This window comes from Notechis scutatus, chromosome 1, assembly GCF_049901735.1.
Source record: "Notechis scutatus isolate UNSWTSFEM ecotype Mainland chromosome 1, rNotScu1.2, whole genome shotgun sequence".
Classification (NCBI taxonomy): Eukaryota; Metazoa; Chordata; class Lepidosauria; order Squamata; family Elapidae; genus Notechis; species Notechis scutatus.
In genome coordinates this window covers 210,345,602-210,372,804 of record NC_142009.1, presented here as the reverse complement: position 1 = coordinate 210,372,804, position 27,203 = coordinate 210,345,602, and the positions used below count along the sequence as shown (strand labels likewise).

The following is a 27,203-nucleotide window of genomic DNA, read 5'->3' as shown; positions in this document are numbered from 1 at the left end:
GAGATGAAGTCACTTATTTACTATTATGGCTGAGTGGACTCACAACCATTTACTAAGATCACCTTTTTTAATATTATTTTTGACCCGGAAAAAAAAAATCTATGGAGAGAACAAAAATTCCGAAGAAATCAGGAAGCTGCTTCTGCAGGCACGAAGCAACCAATCCCCTTCTCTCTGAGCTTCTATGACACTGATAAACAGCGTAAAGAAAAACCTTCAGCGCTGCCTCTCTAGAGGAAAAAACAGCGTCAGAGGGAACGTCCTCCGACTCGATAGGGGGCACTCTTTAAAACCGCACTAAAGTAGTCTTCCGCCAGCTTTTCCTTCCACCCCGACCAACTCAACTTGCAACTCTATGATTTATTAAAGCCGGAGTATTGCAGAATGTGAGTGAATTCCGGTTTGGCCGCGCTTGGACGGAATTCTCGCGAGAGGTGCCGCGATGGAAGAGGAGGAGCCGGGCGCGCCGGCGGCGGGTGCTGCTTCGGGAGGAGGAGGAAGTGTCATGGCGGCGGCATTGAGTTCCGGACCTGGCGCGAGTTCGGGGTCGCGCGGACCTGGCGGAGGCGGCCTAGGAAGTTCGCGCTGGTTTTTCAGCCGGGAACGGTTGGAGAACACGCCGTCGCGCCACTGCGGCGTCGAGGCCGACAAAGAGCTCTCCTACCGGCAGCAGGCGGCCAATCTCATCCAGGATATGGGCCAGCGCCTCAACGTGTATCCTTAGCGGCGGGGCCGGCTGGCTCGGAAGGGGGGGGAAAGAGGAGGCCGGGGCGAGGGGAGGGAGTCGGCGGGGGAAGGGAAGAGCCTTTCGGGAGGGGGTGAGGCCCGGTCCCAGGGGTTCTGTCGGAAGGCCGGCCCGCTGGCGAGGCTGGGAGGCCTCGCCTGCTGTGGCTCCACCCCTCGGCCTGAGCTCCCGTCTTCAGGGGAGAGTCGGGAAGGCGCCACAGGCTCCCCCGGGAGTCGAGGAGAAAAAGCGAGGCTGAGTTTCGGCGCCTGTCTGCCTCCTTTGCGCTCCGGGGTGGCTTTAAGTTTTTCCCCGGAGATAACGCGCGAGTTGCCTTGTTCAGCCCCCTCCCTTAGCTTGCAGGGGTTTCGAGTTGGCTTTTTTAGCCAGGTGCTTTTTCGCTTTGTTTGATTGCAAAAGGATCGTGGTTGTATAATGGCTGCTGAACACAGGTAAACTCGGATTTGTGCCGTCGGTATTGTTTTTCTTTTTCAACCGGTTGTGTGTGTGTTTTAATTGCGATTTAATAGGAGGTAGTAATACATCTTGTTGGTTAAACCGAAACCCACCCACCCCTCCCAATGCCCTCTATATTAGTCGGTCAAGCTTAAGAGATGTGATGCTTTTACTTCGTGTGGTGGATAAAAGTTTGGTGACAGTAAGGAATAAACGGCAGGTGTGACACCCCCCCCCCTCAAAAAAAAAAAACACAACTCACTGGCATATACAGTTTTGAGACATTTGATGTGAACGATGGAAAAGATATTTCATCCAGGAATTGTTTTAAATGAGAAACAGGGAGCAAATGTGTTTTAAAGTAGAGTAAAACAATCTAGGCAAGTTAAATGTCATGAAAAATAAGGTTATTCAATAGAACTTTTTGTATCTTATTTATTCTATCTTAAAAAAAATAGATATTTTTGAATAATGAAATTGAAAATATAGCCTCTCTGGTATGCTCAACAGTTTTTCCGGAGCTTTTGAAGTAAGGAATAGCTGCTATCATAATTTTTGTAGTTCTGAATGCAGACTGAATTAGTTTTGTATAAATATCAGAACATATTTAATGAAATGTAATGAAGATATCAGTACTTTCAGAGCTTTTAGCAAAACTAATTTAGATCACTATTTTGCTAAAACAAGTATTAGCTGATAGCTGCTGTTTATCATAAAATTAATTCTGCTAGCAATTTTTTTATTCAATTTCTATAGCTGCCTATTTCAATGCAGTTGACTCTGATAAGCTTATCTCAAAAAGTTAAGCAGATTTGGATCTGTTTATTGGATGAAACTGCCAGAAAATCCAGATAAAATCTCTATCTAGATTGGCAAGTAATAAATTCCCAGCAGAAGGCAGCGGCAAACCATTTGGATGTGTCCATGAAACCATCAAAGTTGTCTCAACTTGAGAGATTTCGTATTTCATAGAATCAGAGTTCTTGCCAGTCATGCAATGCAAAGCTGCAACTGTAATACAGATCCATTAGAACATTTCTAGAAATAAATTGTTATTTGACATTTCATATATTGCTTGTGAAATCTGTGAAAGTAGTAACAACTGAAAAAGAGAATGGACTTATTTAAATAAACTTTGTGAATACTTAATGTTTAAAGTGAACACATTTTCTAGTTTTTATAACTGTGACGATAGTTTCTATAGTTGGCAGAAGATTATTTCTGAACCATATTTTGACTTAACATGAATGCTGAATTTTAAAAGCCAATAATTTTGTAACAGACACTGAAGCTTTTGAAGTGGAACAACCTGAGTTCTAAAAATTCAGCATTCATGCCAAGTTAAGATGTGGTTCTAAAACTCAGGTTAAAGAATAATGTGTTCAAAAATGGCTCTATGAGAAAAAAAATCTAAAAATTATCAGTAGTTTTAGTATGTAATATTAGCACAAACTGCACCTATCTTTTAGTGGAGAGCAGCTGGTCCTTTAAATCACAAATCAGCCTTATCTGCCCAGGGGGAATTGCCTGATCCCTAAAATAAAGGAAAGGGGTGTTCTGTCAGGTTTTCAGCAGGAGAAGGACTGGTGCCTTTCGAGAGAGTTTGCTGGACTTACATGAGGGGCTTCTTCAGACAATGATTAGAAATTGTTTTGGCTGCAGTTGGAATTGGGATAGGATTAGGGCTTTAAATATTTAACTGGGTCTTGTGTCTGTGGAACTTTATCTTCTTTTGGCACCCATAATAAAGTGGATTTATAATTAAATCCTGGAGTTGTCTGCCTGACTTCTAGGGCTCACCTCAGCTTGGCTGAACTACTGATTTCCTGAAATTTCATTTGTTTTCACTTTCGGTAGTTTAGTAGCCAGACCAAATGTATGATGAGAATTTACCCTGAAGTCCTGGTTCACCAGAGGATTAGTGTGGAAGGATGAATCTGGTTTATATTATATGTTGCATAATGGCAGCAACTTTTCAAGACCTGTTCACCCCCAGGCACAGGTGACTCAGAACTGAAAATGCTCGAAGGGAGGGCCTAATCCAACCGCGAGGATGCTTTCCTGTTACAGCCTGATTTTCCACAATTGTATCACCATCATAACTTTCCATCACTTATTTCAAAAATTTCATGGACACCTTTTTTCTGGATTTTTCATTTGGGGCATAGAAGACATAAATTTTACTTGTGTAACTGAGTATAATCATTGAATTGGATCCAGCTTTTATTTTGCTAATGTAGGCAACATAGAATTCCTCTCCGAATGTTCTTATTATAGAAGAGGAATACTGTAATTTTTGTATAATACTGTATACACCATTTTGGAAGTTCCCTTCCAAATGGATTTTCTGTGGGCATAGGGCACTGCCTGGGGGCAACAATGAGGAAGATTGCTGTCTTTTTTTTTTTTTATCCAAACTTTGCCCTAGTTCACCTTTCTGCCTGGTGTCCCAGTGAGTGGATGATTCTGTGTGAGTGGTAGGTGCACACTCGCAGCTCTATTTGCACCATTTGCCGCCCACGCAGATCAGTTCTGAATGGGTGGCAGCTTAGGGCCCGGAGATTGGGGATTCCTGTCCTAGTTGATCAGAAGACTTTCACAGATAGCACTCTTGTGTTAGAGAGATCTGTCTTAACAAAGTTCTTCAGTCCCGTGAAAATTATATTTGAATTAATAATTTGGAAAAAAAAATCATAACTTTTTTTTACAAAGCAGCTGAATGCAAGTTTTATTTTTATTTCTATCACCCTCATCTCAACAAGGGTCTCTGGCAGTGAACATTATAAAAAAATAAAAACAGTTAAAATAGAGGATGCATATGTAGTATTTCCTTGACACAATTTAAGATCTCAACTTACAATAAACACTGCAATTGTTTATATGCACAGGTTTTATATGCACCATTCATTCACAAAATTCAATAGAAATGTAAGTATATCTGAACTTGACATAACATTAACTGGAAGTGGCTTTTAAAATATTATTATCCTTTGATTCATGGCTTTAGAAATTTGGGGGTGATGTTTATAGTATCTTCTTTGTGATAAGAAAGTGTGTTCTGGACAGTTTCCCAGAAGAGTTTTTTTTAAGGTTTGTTTTTATCAGGGTTACAATTTGCTAATATACATAATGGGCAAACAATATATCAATATGAGTTAATAGCTTTTTAATATATCTGATCACTAAATCATGTTGTCTTTTGTAAACCGAGAACTACAGACTATAGAATCCAGTAGCCATATGCTTGGTGTCAACAAGCACTCCTTAGGAACAAAAGAGAGGTTAATCAGAAATCCAGATCCCAAACTAATGCAATAAAAGTTTTAACATCTATATTAAACTTGTGCCAGTACTATGGAAATAACATCCATATGTTTCAGAAAGAACCCAAAGCCTAATTCAAATTTACTTTTGCACAAAATTAAAAAGGGACAATATGATTTTGGGTATTATTTATTCAGCTTCATGAACTTACATGGAATTGTTTTCTCAGGGGATGCTGCTTATTAAGTCCACTAAACCATATTAGCATTTCCAGAAGTCACTAAGTTAGCATTGAAAAGATAAAGACTGTAGTTCAGACTAAACTGCAGATACTTTAGTAATGTTAATCTCAGTGTAGCCTGCTTTTCTGAAATAGATGCACTTCGCCCTGAAGGTATTTTCTAAAATCCTAGTCTAACAACAACAACAAAATAGTCCTGGATATTTTTTAGACAAACACAATGGACTTTAATCTGGTAAAATGTAATTGCAGGCAACTTCATGTTTGGGATGTTCCGTTATGTTTTTTTTTAAAGGAAGTTCTCATGATACAGAATTTTACCTCTGGATACTATTTCATTTTCATGAACTGTTCTGAGCTAGAAGCTGGAATGATAGAATTATTAAGGGAGTTAGAAAGTGGGAAGAGTTTGCCATCTAGTAAGTTGGAGTTTTAAGGCTAGCCATACCCTCCTCCTTTACCCTACAGCAATTATTTTACAAATGCTCATTTGTCAAATATTTTCTGCTTAATATGTTAGTTAATAGTAAAGGAGTACATTAGAATAAAAAATGCATGACTTGAATAAATGAGTTATTGTGGTTGCTGAAACTAACACGCAAACTTTGTTGTATTTTGAGATCCAAAGTAGCTTATGTGTATAATAAGACATTCTTTACAATTTCCATATCTATAGTTCCACAGACAGGCTATGGAATTATAATAGCTGAGATGATACATTTGATTTAGTCACAAACAAATCATAATGCACTGTTTATGAGCCCATTTATGAGTTTGATTAAAAATTAAAATAAGTTTTCATGGGAAAATTTGGAAAAAAATATTTTTGAAATGCCTAAATCTTGATAGCAGTGAATATGTATAATCAACTATTTAGAATTTCAGTAAAGGTAAACATAGCTATAGGAGGAGCCATGGTGACATAGTGATTAGAATTAGTAGTGCAGTATTTCAGGCTAACTCTGCCCACAGCTAGAAGTTTGATCCTGACCGGCTCAAGGTTGACTCAGCCATCCATTCTTATGAGGTGGGTAAAACGAGGACTCAGATTGTTGGGGGCAATATGCTGAGTCTGTAAACTGCTTAGAGAGGGCTGTAAAGCACTGTTAGGCAGTATATAAGTCTAAGTGCTATTCCTATATTTTCTGTGAGGAGCAGAAGTGGCATGTTTTTATGGAATTGAAAACAAAGTATCTTTTGATATATAATTGTTTTTTGTTTTTGTAAATGTTACAATTTAGATGCTATCAGCAATAAATCTGCTTTGCATCTATGGTAGCATTGTGACCAATATTTCTTAAGTGAAACTCGTAGGAAATATATACTATATGTACTTTTGAATGTCTAAGTTGCATATTACTTTAAAGCTCTTTAAATAGAAATGAACCAAAATTGAGAGCCAGTTTGCTCTAAATAGTTAAGACGCCAGGCTAGAAACTGGGAGACTATGAGTTTTCGTCCTGCCTTGCCGTGAAAGCCAACTGGGCGATTTTGGGCAAGTCCCTCTCTCTTAGCCAATCCACTTCACAGGATTTTTGATATGTGAAAATAAGAGGAGAAAAGAGCATTAGGCATGTTTTTATCACCTTGAATCACTTACAAAGTAATAAAGGAAGAATATAAGTAAATAAATTCAATGATAATAAAAATAGTTTGTGAATAATAATCACATATACCTAATCAGTCTGTAGATTCTATACCAGCTGGAATTGCTTGTCCATCTTCAGGAGGAAACCCCCTATAAAACTTATATTCAGCTGCAGTTATAAACATATTCTTGGTGGCTCACAATATTAGCAGCAGTTCACTTTAGCTAAATTCATACATTGAATTAAGCAAATTTACCGATGTCAAAGAACTGGGATCCAACCATATTAGAAACAACTTTTTTTAAAAAAAATAGCACTTTTTATATTTCATTCATGGTAAGTTTTAAACACATAAAGTTGAAATTATTCTGCATCCCACCTAGACCAGTTATGGTCCATGATGCCTGGTTGACAATTACTGAATTAAACCATAATAAGGTTTTTTTAAAATGTTGCTTTAATTTGTGAACCCAATCCTTGTGATTTGTAAACCAAGACCTACAATTTACTGCTAGGTGTAGACCAGGTCATGACAGCATTTTAAACACTTTGTGAATTTGATCAGCCTAAAGAAAAAAGTCTACCAGAAGACAGTGCTGTAGATTAAATTTCAGCCTGGTTGTTTTCATAGGAAGTATCCCTAAATGATCCTATGTAGCATTTAAAAAATTTACTGGCAGCCTATGGTAGATGTAATAAAGCTAGATGCTGTTAGCCTATGCTGTTTCAAATTAACACAATGCCCTAGATCTGAAGATGAATTTATATTATGTTAAGGGCAAGGGTGAAAAGAGCCCTGTAGAACTTTATAGGATGATTCACATATGACTCGAATTTGAGGAATTTATTATGAGCTAGGGATGGGAAAGCTCTTTTAAGGCTGAAGCGGTGCTGAGTTTTGGTTGGATAGTTGAGGTCTAATCTTCTTTTGTTCTGATGTTATTCCAGCAACTCAGGCTGGCATCTGCAGAGGTAGTGGGAACTGCTTTATCATATACCTCTTAGCAACTTGGCACAACTGCTAGCAAAACATCAGAACAAAAGAAAAGCATACCACAGTCACCCAGCCTGAAAGCTCATCATTGCTTCATTGGTGCTAGTCATGAAAACACAACAATATCTCTCTCGAGGCTGTCCCCTAAGAGATAAGCCCAAAGAACTGAAAAGTATTAAGGAATCCAGTAGAATCAACGGATTAATATTATACCACGTCTAGCTGTAGGTATACCTCTAGCTATTGATTTGCACTACAGCGTAGTTTTTACAGCGTACTTTTAAAAGGAAGGCAATGAAAGAGTGATCTCCATGCTCTCTGAGCTTGTTTGCAAATATTTCATTGCCCAACTGGCTACACAATTTATGTTACCTAGTTGAGTAATGAAACAGCAAGCAAGGAAGCTCAGAGCACCAAGAACTCCAAGGTCTATCCATGAGATAAAACTAATTGTCCTCTATTAACAGTGGTATTATTTGGAGACAGTTTGACATGAGAAGGAATATTTAAAATTCCAAATGTAGGTACTTATTAGAATTTTTGTCCCAGACAGCAGTTGAATTTATTGGCTACAAGATGAAGATTAAAATAATAAAATAATAAAACCAGTATTGGTTGTGATCAGCATTGCATTAGGTACAAGCTAATATAAATGGACCTTTTGATTCTTCACTTCTGTTGAAAATATTTGGAAGAAAGTACAATTGGCCTAATATTTTTAAGTGACAAAATTAGACAAAATAATTCTCAGTGTTTATAAGGCAGTATTATTATATTTAGTTAATACACTTCTAGGGACTAGTAGTAACTAATCTCATAAAGGATAAGCTGTAATAGTGTTTTAAACAGAGTGCATTTTCTACCCACAGATAATCTCTCCTACTGCATTATTTTTGGCTGCAAAAGTAGAAGAACAACCACGGAAACTTGAACATGTTATCAAAGTAGCACACGCTTGCCTTCATCCTCTAGAGCCCCAGCTGGACACAAAGAGTGATGTATGTTTATATAGAGATTTAATCTTATTTCAGTCTATAAATCAGAAGAGGAATTTGCCTATTGTTTCTTTTTCAAATGAAGATTTACATGCTATCTCTTTCATTGTTAATTAACAAAAAATATCTGTTTATTGTTTTTCCATTTTGAGAAATTTAAATGCAAATGTAATGCACATCTGCTTAACATTTTACCATTCTTAAAAAGTATTAGAAATAGGCTATCACATTAATCATCAGGAAACTAATATACTTTTCATTGGGGAAAAGTCTTCCAACTAAGGAGGGGAATTTTGTTAAAATGCGATAGTAATTATTAACATTTTCTGTGACAACTTGTGCAATTGTAAAAAAAAGATGTTTTTTTCTTATTCTCTGCTCCTAATTTGCTGTCAATCTACGTTAATACTAAAGTATATTAGTTGTAAAGAAATAAAAAGGTCTTTAGAGCATTGTGTGTTTTTCAGAACAATTTTTATTGAACTTTAAAAATGTGAAGAAAAAAACGAATACAAACTGAGAAAAATGTTTAAAAAGTACAGAGAAAAAAGGAGGAATGGGGAAATTGAGAAAAATATATAAAAAGTGGAAAAAGAAATGATTTCCCTCTTTATCAGGAAAGTAGAAGCAATTTCACTAACTTAATTTTTTTTCTAACATTTCAGCCAAAAATCTCTTCACCCCATATCTCATCTTTTAGCAAATAATTAAGCCTCATCATTCAGTCTTAATCAGCAAATGCCCATTAAGAATTACTAGAAATAACATTATAAGAAATCACAATGTATTTTAACTTTAAACAAATTAATTTTGTATTCATTTCATTTATTTTACAGTATCTTATTTGTCTCTTAAAATACAAAAAAAAATCTTTTTCACATATCTGATGTCTATAAACAAATCCTTAAAGCTTCATTATTCAAAGTTAATTAAGAAAAATTGCATCAGGAGCTACTAGAAATAACATATTGAAATTTTTAATCTTTAATCTCTTCAATGTCCCGCACATTAATTTTATCCTCTTTGTTTCCTTTCAATTTTAATACCACAATTTATTGCTTTCCCTAAAAATATAACAAATATATTTTAGATATTTATTAATATCCCAAAAACTGATCTTTTTTTCCTCTGTTTATCTTTTGTCAGAAATTTCTTGTAAGTGTAACACATATCTTGCAAATCCAAACTAAGAAAGTATATCGAAGTTATCTTCTGATTTGAAATCTGCATATCCAAATTATTTTCCTTGTTTATTATTTGTGTGTACCTTTCCGCTAACCATCAGCTGGTTTTCTTGGTAAGATTTGTATCATTGTCAGCATCATTGTTTTGTATCCTGTCAATTTTAATCCGTATGCAAAACAGCCCGATTCTCTGGTTCAAAAGATGACTCTCATTCAAAGGCTCATACATTCTTTTGTATCTTTTGTTTTGAACCTGTTTTATAGTATCAAACAATCCTAAGAGAAAGTTCTGGTACTTTGTTGCAAAATATCATTGAATTATTCCAGAGGTGAAATACTTTTTTTTCCATTATGTATTTGTGAGTTTTGTCCCTTAATTGTCATCTTTAGGGTATTTTTTGGTTGCCTCTAATAACCGGCATTCAAGGTCTCTGCCTATATTTTTCTCTAATCCACAACACTTTCCCAGGGAAATGTTTCTTATACTTACATTCAAAATCTTCATATATTTTTAATAGGATTTTTTTAAAAAACACAGAAAGTATTCTTAAAATTATTTCAAAATCCTATTTCAAGTGAATCTTTCCCCTTTGTCCATGTAAAAGCTTTCCAAAATTAACATTTTAATCACTCTTTTGCTATTTGTTTCCAAATAAAAAAGGGTTTTTTAAAGTTTTAAACTTCCATTAAACTTCTTTCGCTGAGGATTGAAGGAAATCAGACAGTGTAGTCAAACTTGTCTTTCTGAAAGTTCTTAACATCTAAAACTCAAGCATTCCCAGTGAAAGTGATTAAGAAAGGACATGGTTGAACCTAGTGTCCATTTGAAGGCTTTGAACTGTGACTTGGGCAAACCTGATTCTTCCACTCCCATATCTCTGAAACCCGATGAAGACCAGTCTCATCATAGGGAGCATCTGTATGGAAAACCCTTCATCCAGAGAGGAATTTTGGGATCTCTGCTCTCATGGAGCATTTTGGCATTGCTTCCCCAGAAATGAATACTTTATTTAGCTGAATGTGATTAGACATATAAGGAATTTATCTCCAATACAGAAGCACTCAATGTACTTGCAAAGCAACACAGAAAGTAATAGTAATAAGAATGATTGGAATAGTATATGTTTTTCCTATTCCTCCATTCCATGCTATTTTGAAAAATAATACCTGAAGAAGAATGAGTTGTTATGGTTGTCATACAATGAGGGAAGCAGCAGAAAACATAAGAGGAAATGTTGTGAACCCTAAGCTCTTCATCCCATCGGGCTAAAATAAAATTGGAAAGTAATATTTGAAATAATGGTAGGTGACAGGGATCTCGGAGTGCAGTTTAGCTTGGCGGTGGCTTTCTGGGGGACCTCACTGCTAGTGGCTGCTTTGTGCTGCAGTGCAGCTTAGGGACTTTGGGCTGCGCCGCTAAGGTTTCCAGGAGTGATTGCTGCAGCTCGAGGGCTTCTTAGAGCCCAGACCCACAGTGTGCCAAAAACAAAACAAAACACTAAGCTACAACATATTCTTTCACTGATCTTGTACAGCACCACCACACTCCCCCAACTCCTGAGAATTGAACTTGGACACACACACACGCACGCGCACACACACACACCAATGCCCTCCCCATTCCCCTGGAATATTCCTCCACTCTTCACTTGGGACTTTTCTACTTCCCATTTAACATCCATGTGTTTGGAATTACAACAGCTAGCACTGCATTGCCATCGCTAAGCACTTTACAACTGCATTGTTTAGCAACAGAAATTCCAGTCCCAATTGTGTTGGTAAGTTGAGGACTACCTGTACCTATTTGGGAAAATAGACATTTTTTAATTAAAACTGTTCTGTTTTCTGCCTTTGTGATTCTTAGCTGCTTCAGTTTTTGTGACCTGATCAAGTAATGTACTTAAAATAAACCCATCAAGTCTTTTTGAAACCATTCTTGGTACTATTAACATGTTAAAGTTATATTAATATGTCAGAATTTGTTTCCCAATTTTTAGGCATATCTTCAACAGGCCCAGGAATTGGTTATACTTGAAACAATAATGCTTCAAACTTTAGGTAAGCATAGTAAATGCATACAATTCTTACATTGTACTTCCAATAATGGAGTGCCTATTTGTTTAATTATTATTATTATACTAGCACATTGTACATTTTTATTAGTTCAAAGAATATTCAGTACAATCAATGTAAATTTTGTAACTTAATGACATTGAATAAAATTTAAAGATACAGTTATGAGAACATATAGTTTGTGAAATAATACATTTAATTTTTCAGGTTTTGAGATTACCATTGAGCATCCACATACAGATGTTGTGAAATGTACGCAGTTAGTGAGAGGTCAGTAACTATTTTGACTGATTCTTTTTTTCCATCTGACAAAGGTGATAGTGATGGTGTAACTTAACTAAATTATTTGTGGAATATTATTCTTGTGACTAAAACACTAGAGTATTCAAATAAATTTTGGTTTATTTAGTTCAGTAAATGTGCTTAAAATAAAATAATTATAAATTATAAGCTATTTTTTTCCATTTTAAACTTATCAAACTCAAAATTGACAGCTAGTTCTGAAATTAGCATATTTAATCCAAAGTACCATTTGAATACCAAAGTAAATTTACACATTGTCCTGGTATATCTGACAACTGTAGCAGCCAGTTACTATACTTTTAGTCTTTAGTCCTTCATAACATTCATATAATACCACATGATAAGAAAATACACTTCCACTTTTTTTTCATCTTCCTTGTTGCTGCATAGAAAGTTTATTACTGGAATTGTTTGCAACTGTATATATTTGTTTTGTAGTGAATTTTATTTTCACAACATTGTTTAACTTCTTTTTGTAATCAGTTTAATTAGATTTAATTAATGTCTGACTTAGTATTTCTCAGCCTTGACAAGTGGTTGGCTGTGGAATTCTGGGAGCTGAAGTTCATACTTCTTAAGATTGTCAAGGATGAGAAATACTGGTCTAATATGCATGTAGGTTATTTCCCCCCCTCCCCCACAGGCCAAAATCTTAGTATCAAAGGATTAAACATAAAGTGGTCACTTTAGTTTAAAAACTGTGATTTGCAACTTGATATGCTATATTAAGTCAGCCAGTTAATCCCTGGTTAATCCATCCACAAATGTATTAATTGTTCTAAATATTTGTATGTTTAAAAATATCCATTTCTAGAACTATCATGTTCATTCATTTGAATGTTAATCATTTTTAAGGAAAAAAAGTAATGGTGTGATATGTCATCTTTAATTAATATATATCACACTCACATATGTTCAAATGATACCTGCATTAGAAGACTGCAGCTTGTGTAAATTAATGCTGGATTGTGGCAGCACTGTTTTGTACTTGTTTTTATTTTATAGTAGATGTCATTTTGTGAATATTTTCTCAGAGATTGAAATAAGCACCTATCTTATTTTTATCTTTCTTATTTAGAAATACAATAAGAATTCACTGATGTTTCTATTATTGATTTTGGAAACATGTCTGAATTGGTTCAACTAAATGCCAAACCTTCCCTTAATTTGAAATAAATGGCATAGTCAAGTTGCAAGAAAACTCTTTAAAAAGCAGCTCACATACTGATCATTTTAGGATAATTTTGAGAGAAAAAAGATATCAACTCTCTGCTTTTGTATATCGGGATTTATAAAAGCATTAAGGACAGTCATTTCAAAAGTAAACATAAGTTTTCAAAAACTGTTCAGTTGTTTTCATTGAAGGAGAAATGATTGTGCTTCCCCCCCCTTTTGCTATTTTTTATTTTATACATCCACAAAACAATCTTTAAACTTTAAAAAAAGGACAATTCCAAAAAGAAAAAAAATCTAATCTATGCTTTATATTTATCAATAGTCATTGATTTTATGTTCACACTGATCCCCCTTCAGGAACATTTGATAAGCTAAATCTTCTAATTCTGCCTAGCCAAGACTTTTACTGTGTTTTCATGCCACAAACATAATTTGCTATGCGGGGTTTCAAGTAAATGTGAATACAAAATCTTTCACTATAGTAATATGAGTTGAGCATTGGTTAGAACTCAGTTTTTGGACATGGCTAATACACATTTTTTTAATAATACACCTTGCCATGGAAAACCTTTAAACCATGGCAATTTCATTTTAATAACCCAGTAATGGCTCCTACAGAATTTAATGAGACATATTGCCAGATAATCCAGATTATCTGCAGGTCTACAAGTGTTCACTGCCCTTTTGGTTTTCTCTACACCCAAGCTTGGGCTTCAAATGCAATTGATGGTATTCTAGCCATTCTCATGGTATTCTGGTCCCTTGTGACAGTTTTGGAATTAATGAAGGAGAATAACTGGAATAAAAGAATCCCTAAAAAGAGCAGGATGGATACTATGAAATGCTACATATGTTGAATGAAACACTCGGTTTTAAATTTGAAACAGTCTGCTTTAATTATTCAGTCTTTTTATAAGTATTTTTAGTCTTTTGACCTTTAAATTCTTCCAAAAAGATCCATATAGACTATTTTAGACCCCGCCCACTGGTAGAATTTGCTCATTTTTGAGGCAGTTTATAGTTTTCATGAGCAAATTGTGAGTATAATTTGTAGCACTTTGAAATAACATGGTTTTTCCATACTATTGTTGAATGTCCTGTTTAAGAGAAAATTGAAAATTCATAATAAAATGTAACTTATTTCAGGGGACATTAGCAACCATTAATAATAAAATGTAACTTATTTCAGGGGACATTAGCAACCATTAATATTTCTTTCCATTGTAAAACTACATGTATCTTATTAAATTTATTTGCCATCCATTTTACAATCACACAACTCTGAGCAGTTTGCAATCTGATAAAATAGAAAAGATTCAGAAAAGTAGCTAAGATAGGAGAGCCTTACAGTGGAGTAAGGAGGTGAGAACTTGGATTTAATCTAATAACCACATCCAGCAAAACACTTCCTATTTGGACTCCAGGCCAAGCAGCAGAACCAGATTGTAAGATTCTTACAGAAGGCCAAAAGGATGGGGGGGGGGGGGGCAAACCTTGCATCGAGGGCTGCTGTGTTGCTGCAGGAAAGTCTCTTGGCTAGAATTCATTGAGCCAGTCAGGATCAAACTGCTGGCAGTGGCCTGCAATACTGCATTCAAACCACCGCACCACCACTCTTTTAAAACACCCTGATCTTAAATTCATGTGATTTTCATATTGTCAAATTTCCAAATCTAGGTATAAAATATTGGTTATTTTGTTACATGGACATAAATGGTTTAAATCCACATTATTGAAGAGCTATACTATATTATCTTTAAAGTGTATTAATATCTGATGCAGAGGCTCTCTTCTAGGCTTTACGATGAGAAATTCAAATTTCTTGACCTTTTTTTCTCAGTGACACATATTTAATATTTAATTGAGTTAATGTCACTTTTCATGTTTATTTAATTTTCTCTGAAATTTTACTAATTACCCATATTAAATGTTTTTAAGAAAAAGTACAGGTAGTCCTTGACTTATGGCAGTTCATTGAGTGACCGTTTGAAGTTGCAATATCACTGGGAAAAAAAGTGATTTAGGATTGTTTTTCACACTTACAACCATTGCAGGATCTCCAAGATCACACAATCAAAATTCAGGCCCTTGACCACTGACTCATATTTATGACAGTTGCTGTATCCTGGGGTCATATGAGCCTCTTTTGTGACCTGACAAAGTCAATAGGGAAGCCAGATTCATTTAACAACCCTGCTACTAACTTAACAACTGCAGTGACTCACTTGTCAACTCTGGCAAGAAATGTCATAAAGTGGGGCAGAATTCACTTAACAGCTGCTGTCTTACTTAGCAACATAAATTTTGGGCTCAATTGTGGTTCTGTAAATTGAGGGCTACCTGTAAATGGTATCTATAAAATATTCACTTAACTTTTAGTATAGATTGAATTCTTGAGGAACAATTATGCTTGCATAACTAATTATTCCATCAGTCCTTCCCTCCACCTGCTTGAGGCCTGCCCTGGTCACTCAAAACTCAGACAATGGAGAAAAGGACGAAGAGAAGTGCATTTTCATTGCCTAAATAGAAGTCAAGTCTGTTTGCAACATTGTTATTGCTTCTTTAGGAAAAAAAATCCTTTTTACATTAAATATAATTCAGAGCTAATTTACATTTGAAGTTAATTACATTAAAGTACACTGCAGATTGAATTTGAACCTGAACATCCAAAAATGTAGCCTTTTGGGGGGAGATTGTTTGCTGTAAAAGAAGTAAGTCAGCGTACATAATCCTGACTTAATTTTACATTGTGTTTCAATATCCCTTGAATACACAAGGGCATGTTTTCCCTCACTGTGGCAGAGAATGTCCTTTGAAAGCAAAAGGGAATCTTCTGTTGAATGTACTGTTTACACTTCCTTATTGGCAACACTTGTTCTGTAGATTGAATAATATAAGCAATTACATAATTGACATGTCAGCCTGAAATTATGCAAATATTCCCGTTAGTGGATTTACCAGAAACAGATGTAATTTGTCTTAGTCATCATGTGATATAAGAGAGAATGTATTCTTTTGGCCTCACTTTTAAAGAAACAATTAGTTTTCCTGATGGAAAGAATGAAAATGTTGGGCAGTATTGGGTAATTTTTTTTGCAAGTGGGAAGCTTTTGAGCATCATATACATGGCATTTTAATTATAAAATCATTGTTACTGATGGCTAATTATTTTTCTTTCTTACAGCAAGCAAGGATTTGGCACAGACATCCTATTTCATGGCTACCAACAGGTTGTTATCCTGAACCTCTTTGTTGCACTGTTGTAGCACACTATAGCTTCCTTTACTGCAGGGCCCCCTACCTGTGTCTAACCCTTGTTGCAACAGGCGACTGGGCTGTCTACTGTGGTGGTACCTTCCTGTTTGCAGTGCGGTGTATTGTACAAGGGCCTAACGGCACAAAGGGGTTAAATGCACGATGTGAAGTGTAGTGGTGCTTTCTGGTGGCATTTTCTCGATTGTGAGTGCCTAAGTCTAAAATTGGTAGCCTGAATAGCAGCTAAAGATTACAGAGAGATATACTTAACCTAGAAATCCGAGCTTCTTGGTAAGTACAAAGCTGTTTCTAGTTTACCCTTGTAGTTAATGGCAATTTTTTTCTTCATAAAAGTATCAGTGTTTTTTTTTAATGAAATTAAGGCATTAGTTAAAATACGTTTTTAGTTACATTAGAACCAGCTTAAATATTTCTCATTGCAGAAGTTATCTGGTTCTGTAATGTAGTTATTGTCTTTTTTTAAAGCCCTGTTTACTACTTAACTGGTCAAATACTGTCCAGTGAGTCTTCAGACTTAAATAAAAATAAAATACAGCAGTGAAAATCAGTATAATCTTGGTAAATATATCAAAAGAGAAAGGCAGAGCAAGGCAGATATTTAAAGCTAAGAAGCACAGCATAAAGCACATAGCAATTCATTTGGTAATTTTGTGGGTAAAATATTTTTAAAAATTGGGAAATACCATAGTTTAGATTCTAACTTCGTGTTTCTACCTTGAGACAATGCAAGAAGAAAACAAAAGAGCTAGAAGTGGATTAGCATGTATGTAACAAATTAAAATGGGATTAAGGATTTCATCTGGAATATTATAAGAAAAAACAACCTGGGGGGGGGGGGGGAATGAGATATCCTGGAAACTTTGAATTCAATTAAAATATTAAACATAATAAAAGGGGGAAGAAAGAATCAGCAAACTTCATTAAAGTAATTGGGGTGAATGAAAGTGTGGTTCCAATGTTAAATGTCACTTGATTATCTTAAGAAGTTACAGTAGTTGTGTGGCTGAAAGGTGGAAAACTTTGGTGACTTCTCCAGAGCTATTTTTGGAGTGTTTGAAATGAAAGATATTATTTAAAGAATAAGATTAACATTATTTTATGTAAAAATGCATGAACAGATATATACACATAATTTGGGCAAAAGAAATTAATTGGGGTTGATATATATAGTTGCTATTCTAACTAATCTTTTTCAAGGCTATTTTAGAATATAAAATTGGCATAAATTTATTGTTTCTAAAACAATAGCAATTAATACATGCTATATTTCCAGGCTGGATTTGAAGATAAAAAATCAGTTTTTCCTTACTTGATAGCTTAGTTATTATCTCAATGATTTTCAAAATAAAACATCAACAACAATGCAGTAAAATCTAGATGAGCTGATTTTTTGCAAAAATGTTATATGCATTAATATTTTGGCTCTTTTCAATATTAAGATGTATGTTTTAAATGTAAATAATATTTCCATGTGTTTAACACGAGAAGCAATAAATTCTATTTACATATCTTAAGACTTATTTTTTTATAAAGTCCAAAATTTAAAACTTCAAAAACAATTCTGTCCATAACAATTGCCTTGAATATATGTTGACAAATTCTTTCCCCTTGTTTTTTGTCTTTTCCATGACTGACACTTATTCTTCCATTATGAAACATTCCCGACCACAGTCTGCATCTTACTACATTTTGTCTTCAGTACAAGCCAACTGTGATAGCATGTGTATGTATACATTTGGCTTGCAAGTGGTCTAACTGGGAAATCCCCGTATCAACAGATGGAAAACATTGGTGGGAATATGTGGATGCTTCTGTAACTTTAGAATTACTCGATGGTAAGTAATACCAGCTTTCCTACATTGTTTTAAAATAATTAACTGCTTTGATTATGATATGCTATGTTAACATTAAGGTGTATTAAGGTGATATTGGCTAATTTATACATTGTGTTTAGTTTCCTGAAGACTAAAGTTTGATCTTTCAGAATGTAATCTGAGCCATTTTACTAGAGTTTAATTAAGAATGTTTGGGTTTCATGTCAATTGAGCTGCTGGCTTGTTCTTGTGTAGTGGAGTTTTCTATCACCATCTGTGCTGCCTTCAGATTTCAGACCACAATCTTTCCGCAGCACATTTTGGGAAGGATATTCTGGGAAAATATTCTGCCAGATGATGTGATTGCATTAGTGGAATGATGGTATAGATACAGTTACAAAACTAAATATAAAAAAACCTATCTGTTCGGGGTTTAAATGATATGAAATACCAGATTCAGAACAAGCCTATTAGCCAAGTGAAGAGGTACAAAAATTTTGAACTTTATGATAACCATAACAATCTAACGGTCATTTTTAAAGTTCAGAGTTTCGTAGATGCAGATTTAACAAGAGGAAGTAAGTTGCAGTCATCCGACCAAAAGTGTTTTGGTATTCTGATTGAAAATAATGTGTGGAGAGTCAGTCTGGCTCTTTGTATTTTTTATGTTTTGCTGGTCTTTTCAGTTAGTTGCCACCTCCAACAGAAGAGGACATCCTGATTTTTTTAAAAAATACTAAATTAATTTTAGCCAGTTCATTAAAATGCAGATTCTCAGATGGTGAGATCACCACTTCCAGGGTGATCATGAGCATTTACAGTATATGGATGCCTTTGCTGAATTGCTGGTGGTGGAAACGGCTATATGGGTTGCAGAGTTCTCTGTGAATACTGTAGCCTTTGCACTCAAAGATTGGCTTCTGCAGCAACCCCAACCTCTCATCTAAGTTTATCTAGCAGGTAGCAGTTCTATCATGCCAGCTCACACAAACAGAACTAATTGGAAGAATTAACTCTGTCAAATAGGCCATTTGGGGAGGAAAATTTTTTGGGAGGTAGGGCTTTGTAATGGTCTGTTTTCAAAAGCAAGAAAATTAGTGTGGAAAATTTAGTTCTTACCTACCTACCTAATTACCTCTACCTACTTATCTATAGAAGAAAATGTAACAATATAAAAACAACACAAATATTAGAAAAGAAACAAAAAAAATGAAGACTAGTGTATAAGTAAGAAAGAAAATGAGAAATAAAAAAGAAAATTGTTGTATGATACCCAGGGTCACTTTGTGTGAGATGTTACAAAGAAACCCCTCTCTCTCTAAGGATACATCGTAATTTCATTCTTTCCATAAGATATCCTTTTCTCTTACTGTCTAATTAAAACCACTATCCATCCTGAGAGACAGGTTTTGTCTTCTTATTTATTTTACTTTGGAACTTTTTCCTCTGGAATCATCAACTGCAGAGTCCATCTAGAAATTGTAATTCAACCTTTAAACAATGAATTAAACCTAGATCATAAGGAATTATATTATACAGTCTTGTTTCTCCATAAATACAAAAGGGATTCAGCTGAGAGTTAGCTGAGAGATAGCTAATTTCTTTAAGGCAGCATTTAGACTCGGGGTTATTTTCCATGAATATATAATTCTGTGTTTTCCATAGTCTTAGCACTAGTCAACACTCTTCATATGTTGTTAAGATTTCAGAGGTTTAGGATATAGTTTAACAGAACATTGACACTTTAATCATTAACTGCTTTTGAAGAATCTGGTTCAGCGTATCAGTAATTCTTAACCAATATGGTATTACAAGTTGTCAAGACCATAACACACATACCAAAGTTGGTTGAAATTTGTTATTTCTTTAGTATATAAATAATGAGTTAATTTTTTAAACAACATTCCTAGACACAAGTACTAATGTTGCCTATATTTTTCTGTTTTATTGTGTACTACTACAGAATTTTTACTTTCTGAAGACTACAGAAATCTAATTTTTCTGTAGTTTGTAGTCTTTGAAAAAATACTGTGTAAAAATGAAAAATCTTGTTAATATAAAGCAAACAGTAAATGTAATGCTTACTACTGAGAGTACATTTTAGCAGTGATTGTATAAAAAGACATATTGTCCTGCTTTCCATATAGCATTGGAACACAACCAGTAATTGAGTTCAAACATCAAGCTATGATAAAACAAGTGATATTAAGCCTTAACATGCTCAGTGTGATCAATGTTTAAGCAATGAGGACTTGCAGCTCCACCTGCCAATATTTGGGGGTTGGGGATTGGTGATGCTGTGATATTAATGGAAGGAGAATACTCAACATTTTAGAAGCCTCTCAAAAATTACCCAAATTTTGCTTGAGGGAAAGCCCACAAGAAACATTTTCAGTGACACTCTAAAAAACAGGCTAACATGGCAACAGTGATACCTAATTTTTAAATCTTGGGGTGCAGAAGGAAGGGCTAATATGTGTCACATGTTGTCCACTTTTCCTGCAGTATGTATTAGAAAAAAGTGCCTTCATCTCATTCTTTGCATATTCTTAAGCATCGTAAACTTTTATGGGAAGAGATAATAGTTAACAGCAGGTCTTAAACATTAATTTGTGTATGCTTTCTTTGTATAGAGTTTCTATAAAATTGTCCTATTTTTTTCTTAGACTGAAAATTTTCTTAAAGATTTCAGCTAGCAATTGAAATACATTAATTTTACATCTTTTTTCTTTCACAGAGCTAACACATGAATTTCTTCAGATATTGGAGAAAACTCCTAGTAGACTAAAGAGAATTCGAAATTGGAGGGTAAGAATCTCTGGGTAAAGACTGTTGTTGCTAATATGTTAATATGTGTGCCTTGATGTTCTGCTTTAGTTTTCTTGAAGTATTCTGGACAAATCCTAAATAGAATCCAGTGTTACATATTTTCCTTCACTTTCCTTTTTTCTAAATCACCTTATACTTTTTAAATTATCTGCTTGTTTGTTAAGAGACCTGCTGAGCAGATTTTTGAGGATTCATCTTCTTCCCCCAGGGTTCCATTCGGTAATTGGAATCTGCTTCTATTTATAGATACCTGGTATTCCACTTTAAATGTTAAAGTGAACCTTGATGTTCTTAAAACTATTTGAATTTCTGGATAAATCTGTGTAAAATAAATATGAAGCAAAAATGGCAATAAAATTAAATGACTTATTACTCTTCATTGGTGGACTATGGAATATAACTGGGCCACTTCCAACTGATACACAGATTCCTTAGTTCTTGAGGGGTCATTTTTTAGATCAGTGGCCCCCAACCTTTTGGACACCAGGGACTGGTTCCGTGGAGAGAGACTGGAGGGTGTGTGGTTTCGCATGATGCCTGCATCCCACAGATGGGGCTTCACTTATTTGTGTGGCCCGGTTTTTGGCATGCCACGGCCCGATGCTGGTCCACAGAACATGATTGGGAAACTTTCAGGAAGTGTAGGCTGGACTAGTAATTTGAAGAAAACATCCTAAAAGATGATAATGGTAAAGGACTCCATATTGCTATTAAACAAGATTATATGAACATGTTGATGTAGTCTAGCTCACCAGGAAGGAGAGTTTACTGTATAAGCAGATTTCTACTCTTCACCAAGAGGGCTGGTGAATGAAATGTTGGAAATTCTTTATTTTCCCATGTTTTCTAAAATGCAGGACTTGGGATGGGGCCTGCGAAGCAGTATGAAAGATAGTGTGAGGAGTAATGGAATGAAATGGGAGAGAGTGCAAATAATGTTTTCCAAATTTGGATCTTAGCCCCTCTGTTCATAGCATAGGTAATAATTATGCTTACACACACTGTTCTCTTTGGGAACTGTGTAACCCCCATAGAACTTGAAATGTCCTTAGAGATTGTACAGTTGAGAATAGAAACTGACTTACTCATATGCTCTTACACAGGCTAATCAAGCTGCTAAGAAACCTAAAGGAGATGGCCAGGCATCTGAAAACTCTCTTCTCGGCTCCTCTTTGGTTCAGAATTCCATTTTGGTGGATGCTGTTGCTGGTGTATCTGCAAATGCAAGTTTCCAAAAACCATCAACCTCCACATTTCCTGTCCCAGTTCCTTTGAACTCAGGAAATATGTCTGTTCAAGATAGTCAAGATAATCTGGCAATATTAGCTGCAGGAATGCCAAGTACCTCATATAATTTGTCAACACACCAAGAATGGCCTCAGCACCAAGAACAAATGAGGACAGAGCAATTATATTCTCAGAAACAGGAGACTTCATTGCCAGGTGCTCAGTTCAGCATAAACTATCCACCAAGCTCTTCGTTGCAGTTACATTCCGGATTGCATCATCGGACCGACAAACTCTCTGAGTATTCTATAGCCCACAAAGCAGGACACAAACATGGGCAGGTTGCTTCTGCGCCTGTGATAATGCCTCAGAAAATGTCATTGGATAAATACAGAGAGAAACGTAAGCTAGAAACCCTAGAACTGGATATAAGAGAACACTACATGGGATCCGAGCCTCCCTATAAAAAACACACCCTACCCCAAACAGCAAACAGCAGTTCTGTAACTTCCCCTATTAAAATGAAAATTCCTATTGGGGGTGCAGAGAAACCTGAAAAATACATGGCAGACAAAAAAGACAAAAGTGGTTCACTCAAACTGCGGATACCCATTCCTCCCACAGAAAAAAGTGTCACTAAAGAAGATCTGAAAATGAAAATCAAAGTTTCTTCCTCAGAGAGGCATAGTTCTTCCGATGAAGGAAGTGGGAAAAGCAAGCACTCAAGTCCCCATGTCAGCAAGGAAAAGCACAAGGAACATTCCATGAACCGTCACCATGGTGGCAGTCACAAGCATAGTGGCAGCGGTAAACATGGTAGTGATGGATTAGCCCCAGCTGTTCTGAGGAGTCCTGTTGGTTTGAGCTCTGATGGCAGTGTCTCTAGTTCCGGCTCTTCAAGAAAGAAGCTCTTCAGCAATGATGCTTCTCACAACCATCATTCCAAAATGAGCAAAAGTTCCAAAAGTTCAGGTAGTTCATCTAGTTCTTCCTCTGTTAAGCAGTATGTATCCTCTCTCAACTCTGTTTTTAACCTTCCCTTACCCCCTCCTCCCCATGTCACATACCAGGTGGGCTACGGACATCTCAGCACCCTCGTGAAACTGGACAAGAACCCAGTGGAGAACGGTCCTGATGCCAGTCACGAGTACAGTACAAACAGCCAGCATATGGACTACAAAGACACATTCGACATGCTGGATTCACTGTTAAGTGCCCAAGGAATGAATATGTAATCAGTTGTTTAGATTCCTTTTCCCTTTTTTTAATTTAAGAATATTAGACAAAAAATCATCATCATCTAAGAAGAGCAAATCCAGCAGCTGGTGTCCACTTTATATAGGTATAGATAGATACATATATGTAATTTATACATATATATATATATAGATATATATGTATGTATGTATGTTTGTATGTATGTATATATATGTATATATAAGTGCTGCTTTATCTTTCACTCTGAAAAGATTAGTAAATGAGCCTGTCTCCACATATGATAGTGTTATAAATACTCTAATGATACAGAAGGTGCAAAATCACAGTGTTTCCACAACCACAGTTAAGAACAGTAGATTAAATGGCTGCTTTTAGCTGTATGGAATGCCTCATGCATTATTTATAATTGACTATGCCAGCCACGATTTTTGTTGCTTAGTGAATGAATGAGTGTAATTTTTTTTTTTTTGTATTTATACTGTATGTATGATTTGCATGTTTCAAAGAAGGGATACGTAAAGTATACTGACAATGTTTACAACAAAAAGTGGAGAGATTGTACATACATTTTTGTATGTTTAGATATACCATAAATAACTCAGGATTGGAGCTGCTTGTAAGTATAACCAGTGTACCTAACTTTTTCCCTTGTGTCAGCATCAATAAGGAAGAAACCTCAGTGGCACTTCATGTTAAACGTTGGGCCTTATTTGGGAGCCACTTCCTGAGCGCCATCCACTGCCTGGGGATCATGTGCTGGTGGGAAGTGGATGAACAACCATGGCAGGATGACCCCAGCCACGCAATGTGAAAATGGCATGGGCCTCTATTTGTCATAAACCAATCGAGTGCTGAAATGTCAGTAACTTTCAGAAGGGGGAATGAAAATAAACTTTATATAATAATCTTTTGATGTGAAAGTGCATTTAAATGTTTGGCTTGATGCAGTAATAGACACACAGAGCTGTTAATAATGGTTATATAGATTAACGTGATTTAAGAGCTGAAATACAATTTCTAGAGACATTAAGTTTTTTTTTTTTTAAACTTAAGTTATTAGTGGACAGGGATCACTGTTTTCCATTAGCATTTCATACAGAACGCCACATTTTGAATTTAAAAAGTGTGCTATGTGAATAAAATGCCATTTCCTTTACAGGTGGAATACTATCTTTGCAATAAATAAGTACAATTGTTGGTATACCAACTTCTCCCTTATCTCAGACAATAAAATAATTGTCACGTGTGCTACATGAATTGTACTTGTGATTGTAGTAACGAAATGGAGGTTGTTTTTTCAGATCTGAATAATCACTCTCCAATTAAACCACTAGTATACATTTTTATGGCTGTGTCATATTACTGTTTTCATTCACCTGCCTTTTTTTAAAATCAAATTACTGTTGTAAATGTTGATGAGTTCTTGTTCCAAGCTGGTGTCCCATTTTTACCAGCTGTGACTCAAGTGCATGGAAATTACCTCAGCGTAAATTCAGTACAGTAGCAACTGCTACTTACTGGGTGTAAAATCTAAAAGATTTTGTTAAGTTATCCTCATATCTGAGAGGGATCCACTACTTGGTAAAATGAGTTCTTGCACACTTTATGCTCTAATTGGTTACAAACATTTCAGAAAAAAAGTCTGAAGCTTTAAGCCCTTTAGCTACATTAAAAGTGCTTTAGATAATGGTTGAGCATGTATCCAATTAGTGGTTACAAAATAATGTAACTACTGTTGCATCAATTACTATGTAATATTTAGTTGCCGGTAATGCAAAACTTTGTACTGCATACTTGAATACATTTTATTTGAATTATGGGTGTCTTTTTAATACTTTAACATGGGCACTATGAATAATGTATCTTCAAATTTTAATCTCCTTAGCTCTTCAGTCTCTCTCATCCATACTTGTTACTTCTTCACCCTTGTAATTTTTATATTGAGAAATATTTCTTAAACCCTGTATTGTGAAATTTGATCCTGCGTTGTTGCATTTTAAGCCTTTTTAGACTTTCTTCACTACCTCATTTATGCTATGAAATCCTCAAGAGCTTTTGACATACAGTGTAAGAAAGATTAAATGTTTTAAACTGTGATTCCCAGTAGGAAGAAGACAAACCAGTAAATGTTTGCTTTAAATAAAATTTATTTACAAAGTCTCATAGTATTTGCTTCCCAGCTTGTAGCTTTGCCTTGGAATGCATTTTATCCATTGCAGTTTTAAGATATAATGGACACATGGCTATAGATCTAAATAAAAACAACCCCTGAATTTTACATTTGTTGAAATAATATTTGAACTTCAATTTAGATACTTAGAACCCAATCCTCTGTATTTCTCCACAAGTAACCATAGGATTGGGATTCAAGTCTGCCCTTTCTCCTGTGTTCTTTAAATTTATTATATACGAACTGGATTTTATTTTTTGTACATTTTCATTTTCCTATAAATTGGATTCTCTTAAGATATAAACCTAATTGAAGAACTGCAAATAAAGAATCCAAATTATATAATGTTGATCCAACTCAACAAGATCTGTAGAATTTTACTTAATGTGTTAATGTACTTGCTATTTCTTGAATATAAGAACTTCTGTTCATAGAAAACGGATCTTACTGGGGGGGGGGGGGAGGAAGAATTATTTTACTTCACTTGGAATGTATTTTTAGGTGGCACACTGGAATGCATGCTTGAGAGGTTTATATAAATCAAGGCTGTCAAACTTATGGCCCGTGGACCAGATGCATCACACGCTGGTGATGCCCATACCTGGTTTAGCAAAGGAAAGCTCAAGATACCTCATGAGGACATGAGTTTGACACCCCTGATATAAATCTTACCCTTCTTAGGCACATAAACTCAGCAGAAGTCTATTCCATGTAACTTTCAATGCAGTTATAGAGGTATATGGAATTGTAATAGCTTAATTCTTTGATCTAGTTGCATTTTCACTTTCAATTAATATGATCTAAAGTAATTGAATTTTATAATTCGTTATTGCTTATAATCATTAACCCCTATAGTTAAGAAATTTACTCTGGGGAAGAATGCTCTCAAGAAAGATAAATATTGTTAAGTGCTAAAATATGTTGTATAACCTGATGGCTTAACTCCTGGATATTTGGTAAGAATGAAATTCCCTGTCTACCATGAAACTTGCCATGAAATTTGGAGAAAAATAGCAAGGAAGAAGCTTTTGATCTTTTGCTGCTCTTTTCAATGGAGGAATTCTATTCATATTCTTAGATTCTAAACTTAATTTGAAATAATTTGTCTGTATATCCTGTTTAAAGCATATGTCAGGCTCCCTAGGAGGTATGCACTATTTAAAAATGTATAAAACATTTATCTCTGAAAGCCAACAACACCTGAAGGTGCTAACTTTGTATTTCATATAGCTCTAGCTTTTAACTTAATATGACTTTTTATTTAAAAACTTACTGTATTTTCCTCTCATTCCAAATATGCTGTTAAGGAATCTATATTCCATTCAGAGAATAGGTAGGCAATGTCTGAAATCAAGAGGGAGGGTTTTTTTGTATTTGTGCTATAGAAGGCAACAAACTGCAAAGAGGAATTGAAAATGAAATCATTATGGAAGAGGAGTGAAGTTACAAGGAAATAGTCTTGGGTAAGAATATATCCAGAGATGAAACAATGCTTAATAGCATATAGTAGCATCTGATTTAAATAGCTAAAGTTCAGGGAATCTGAAAGAAATGGGAAAAATAGGATTATAACTATTAAACTGGTGTAAGAAATTTGAACTCTGAAAACAAAGATGCTTGTTGCCAAAGGAAAATAAATTTTCATTCTGTGGAGGAAAAAAAGCATA

The 27,203-nt window shown here is 35.3% G+C and overlaps 1 protein-coding gene across 4 annotated transcripts; it reads left to right on the top strand.

The window, feature by feature from the left end:
• The first annotated feature begins 427 nt into the window (after positions 1-427).
• CCNT2 (cyclin T2) lies at positions 428-25,526 on the top strand. 4 transcript variants are annotated; one of them, XR_003370702.2, is made up of 10 exons: positions 428-714; positions 4,027-4,108; positions 8,138-8,266; positions 11,445-11,505; positions 11,728-11,790; positions 16,187-16,548; positions 17,950-18,113; positions 20,830-20,900; positions 22,025-23,120; positions 23,219-25,526. XR_003370702.2 is itself a non-coding variant. In XM_026665379.2 (10 exons), exons 1-10 carry the CDS (start codon positions 443-445, stop codon positions 23,281-23,283), a joined length of 2,049 nt encoding a protein of 682 aa, XP_026521164.2. In that variant the 5' UTR covers positions 428-442; the 3' UTR covers positions 23,284-25,526. The 4 variants fall into 4 exon arrangements, 3 of the variants coding, with proteins under 3 accessions (XP_026521164.2, XP_026521163.1, XP_087806243.1); XM_026665379.2 differs by having other exon boundaries at positions 16,187-16,232; XM_026665378.2 differs by having other exon boundaries at positions 16,187-16,232; positions 22,025-25,526.
• Positions 25,527-27,203: the final 1,677 nt, after the last annotated feature.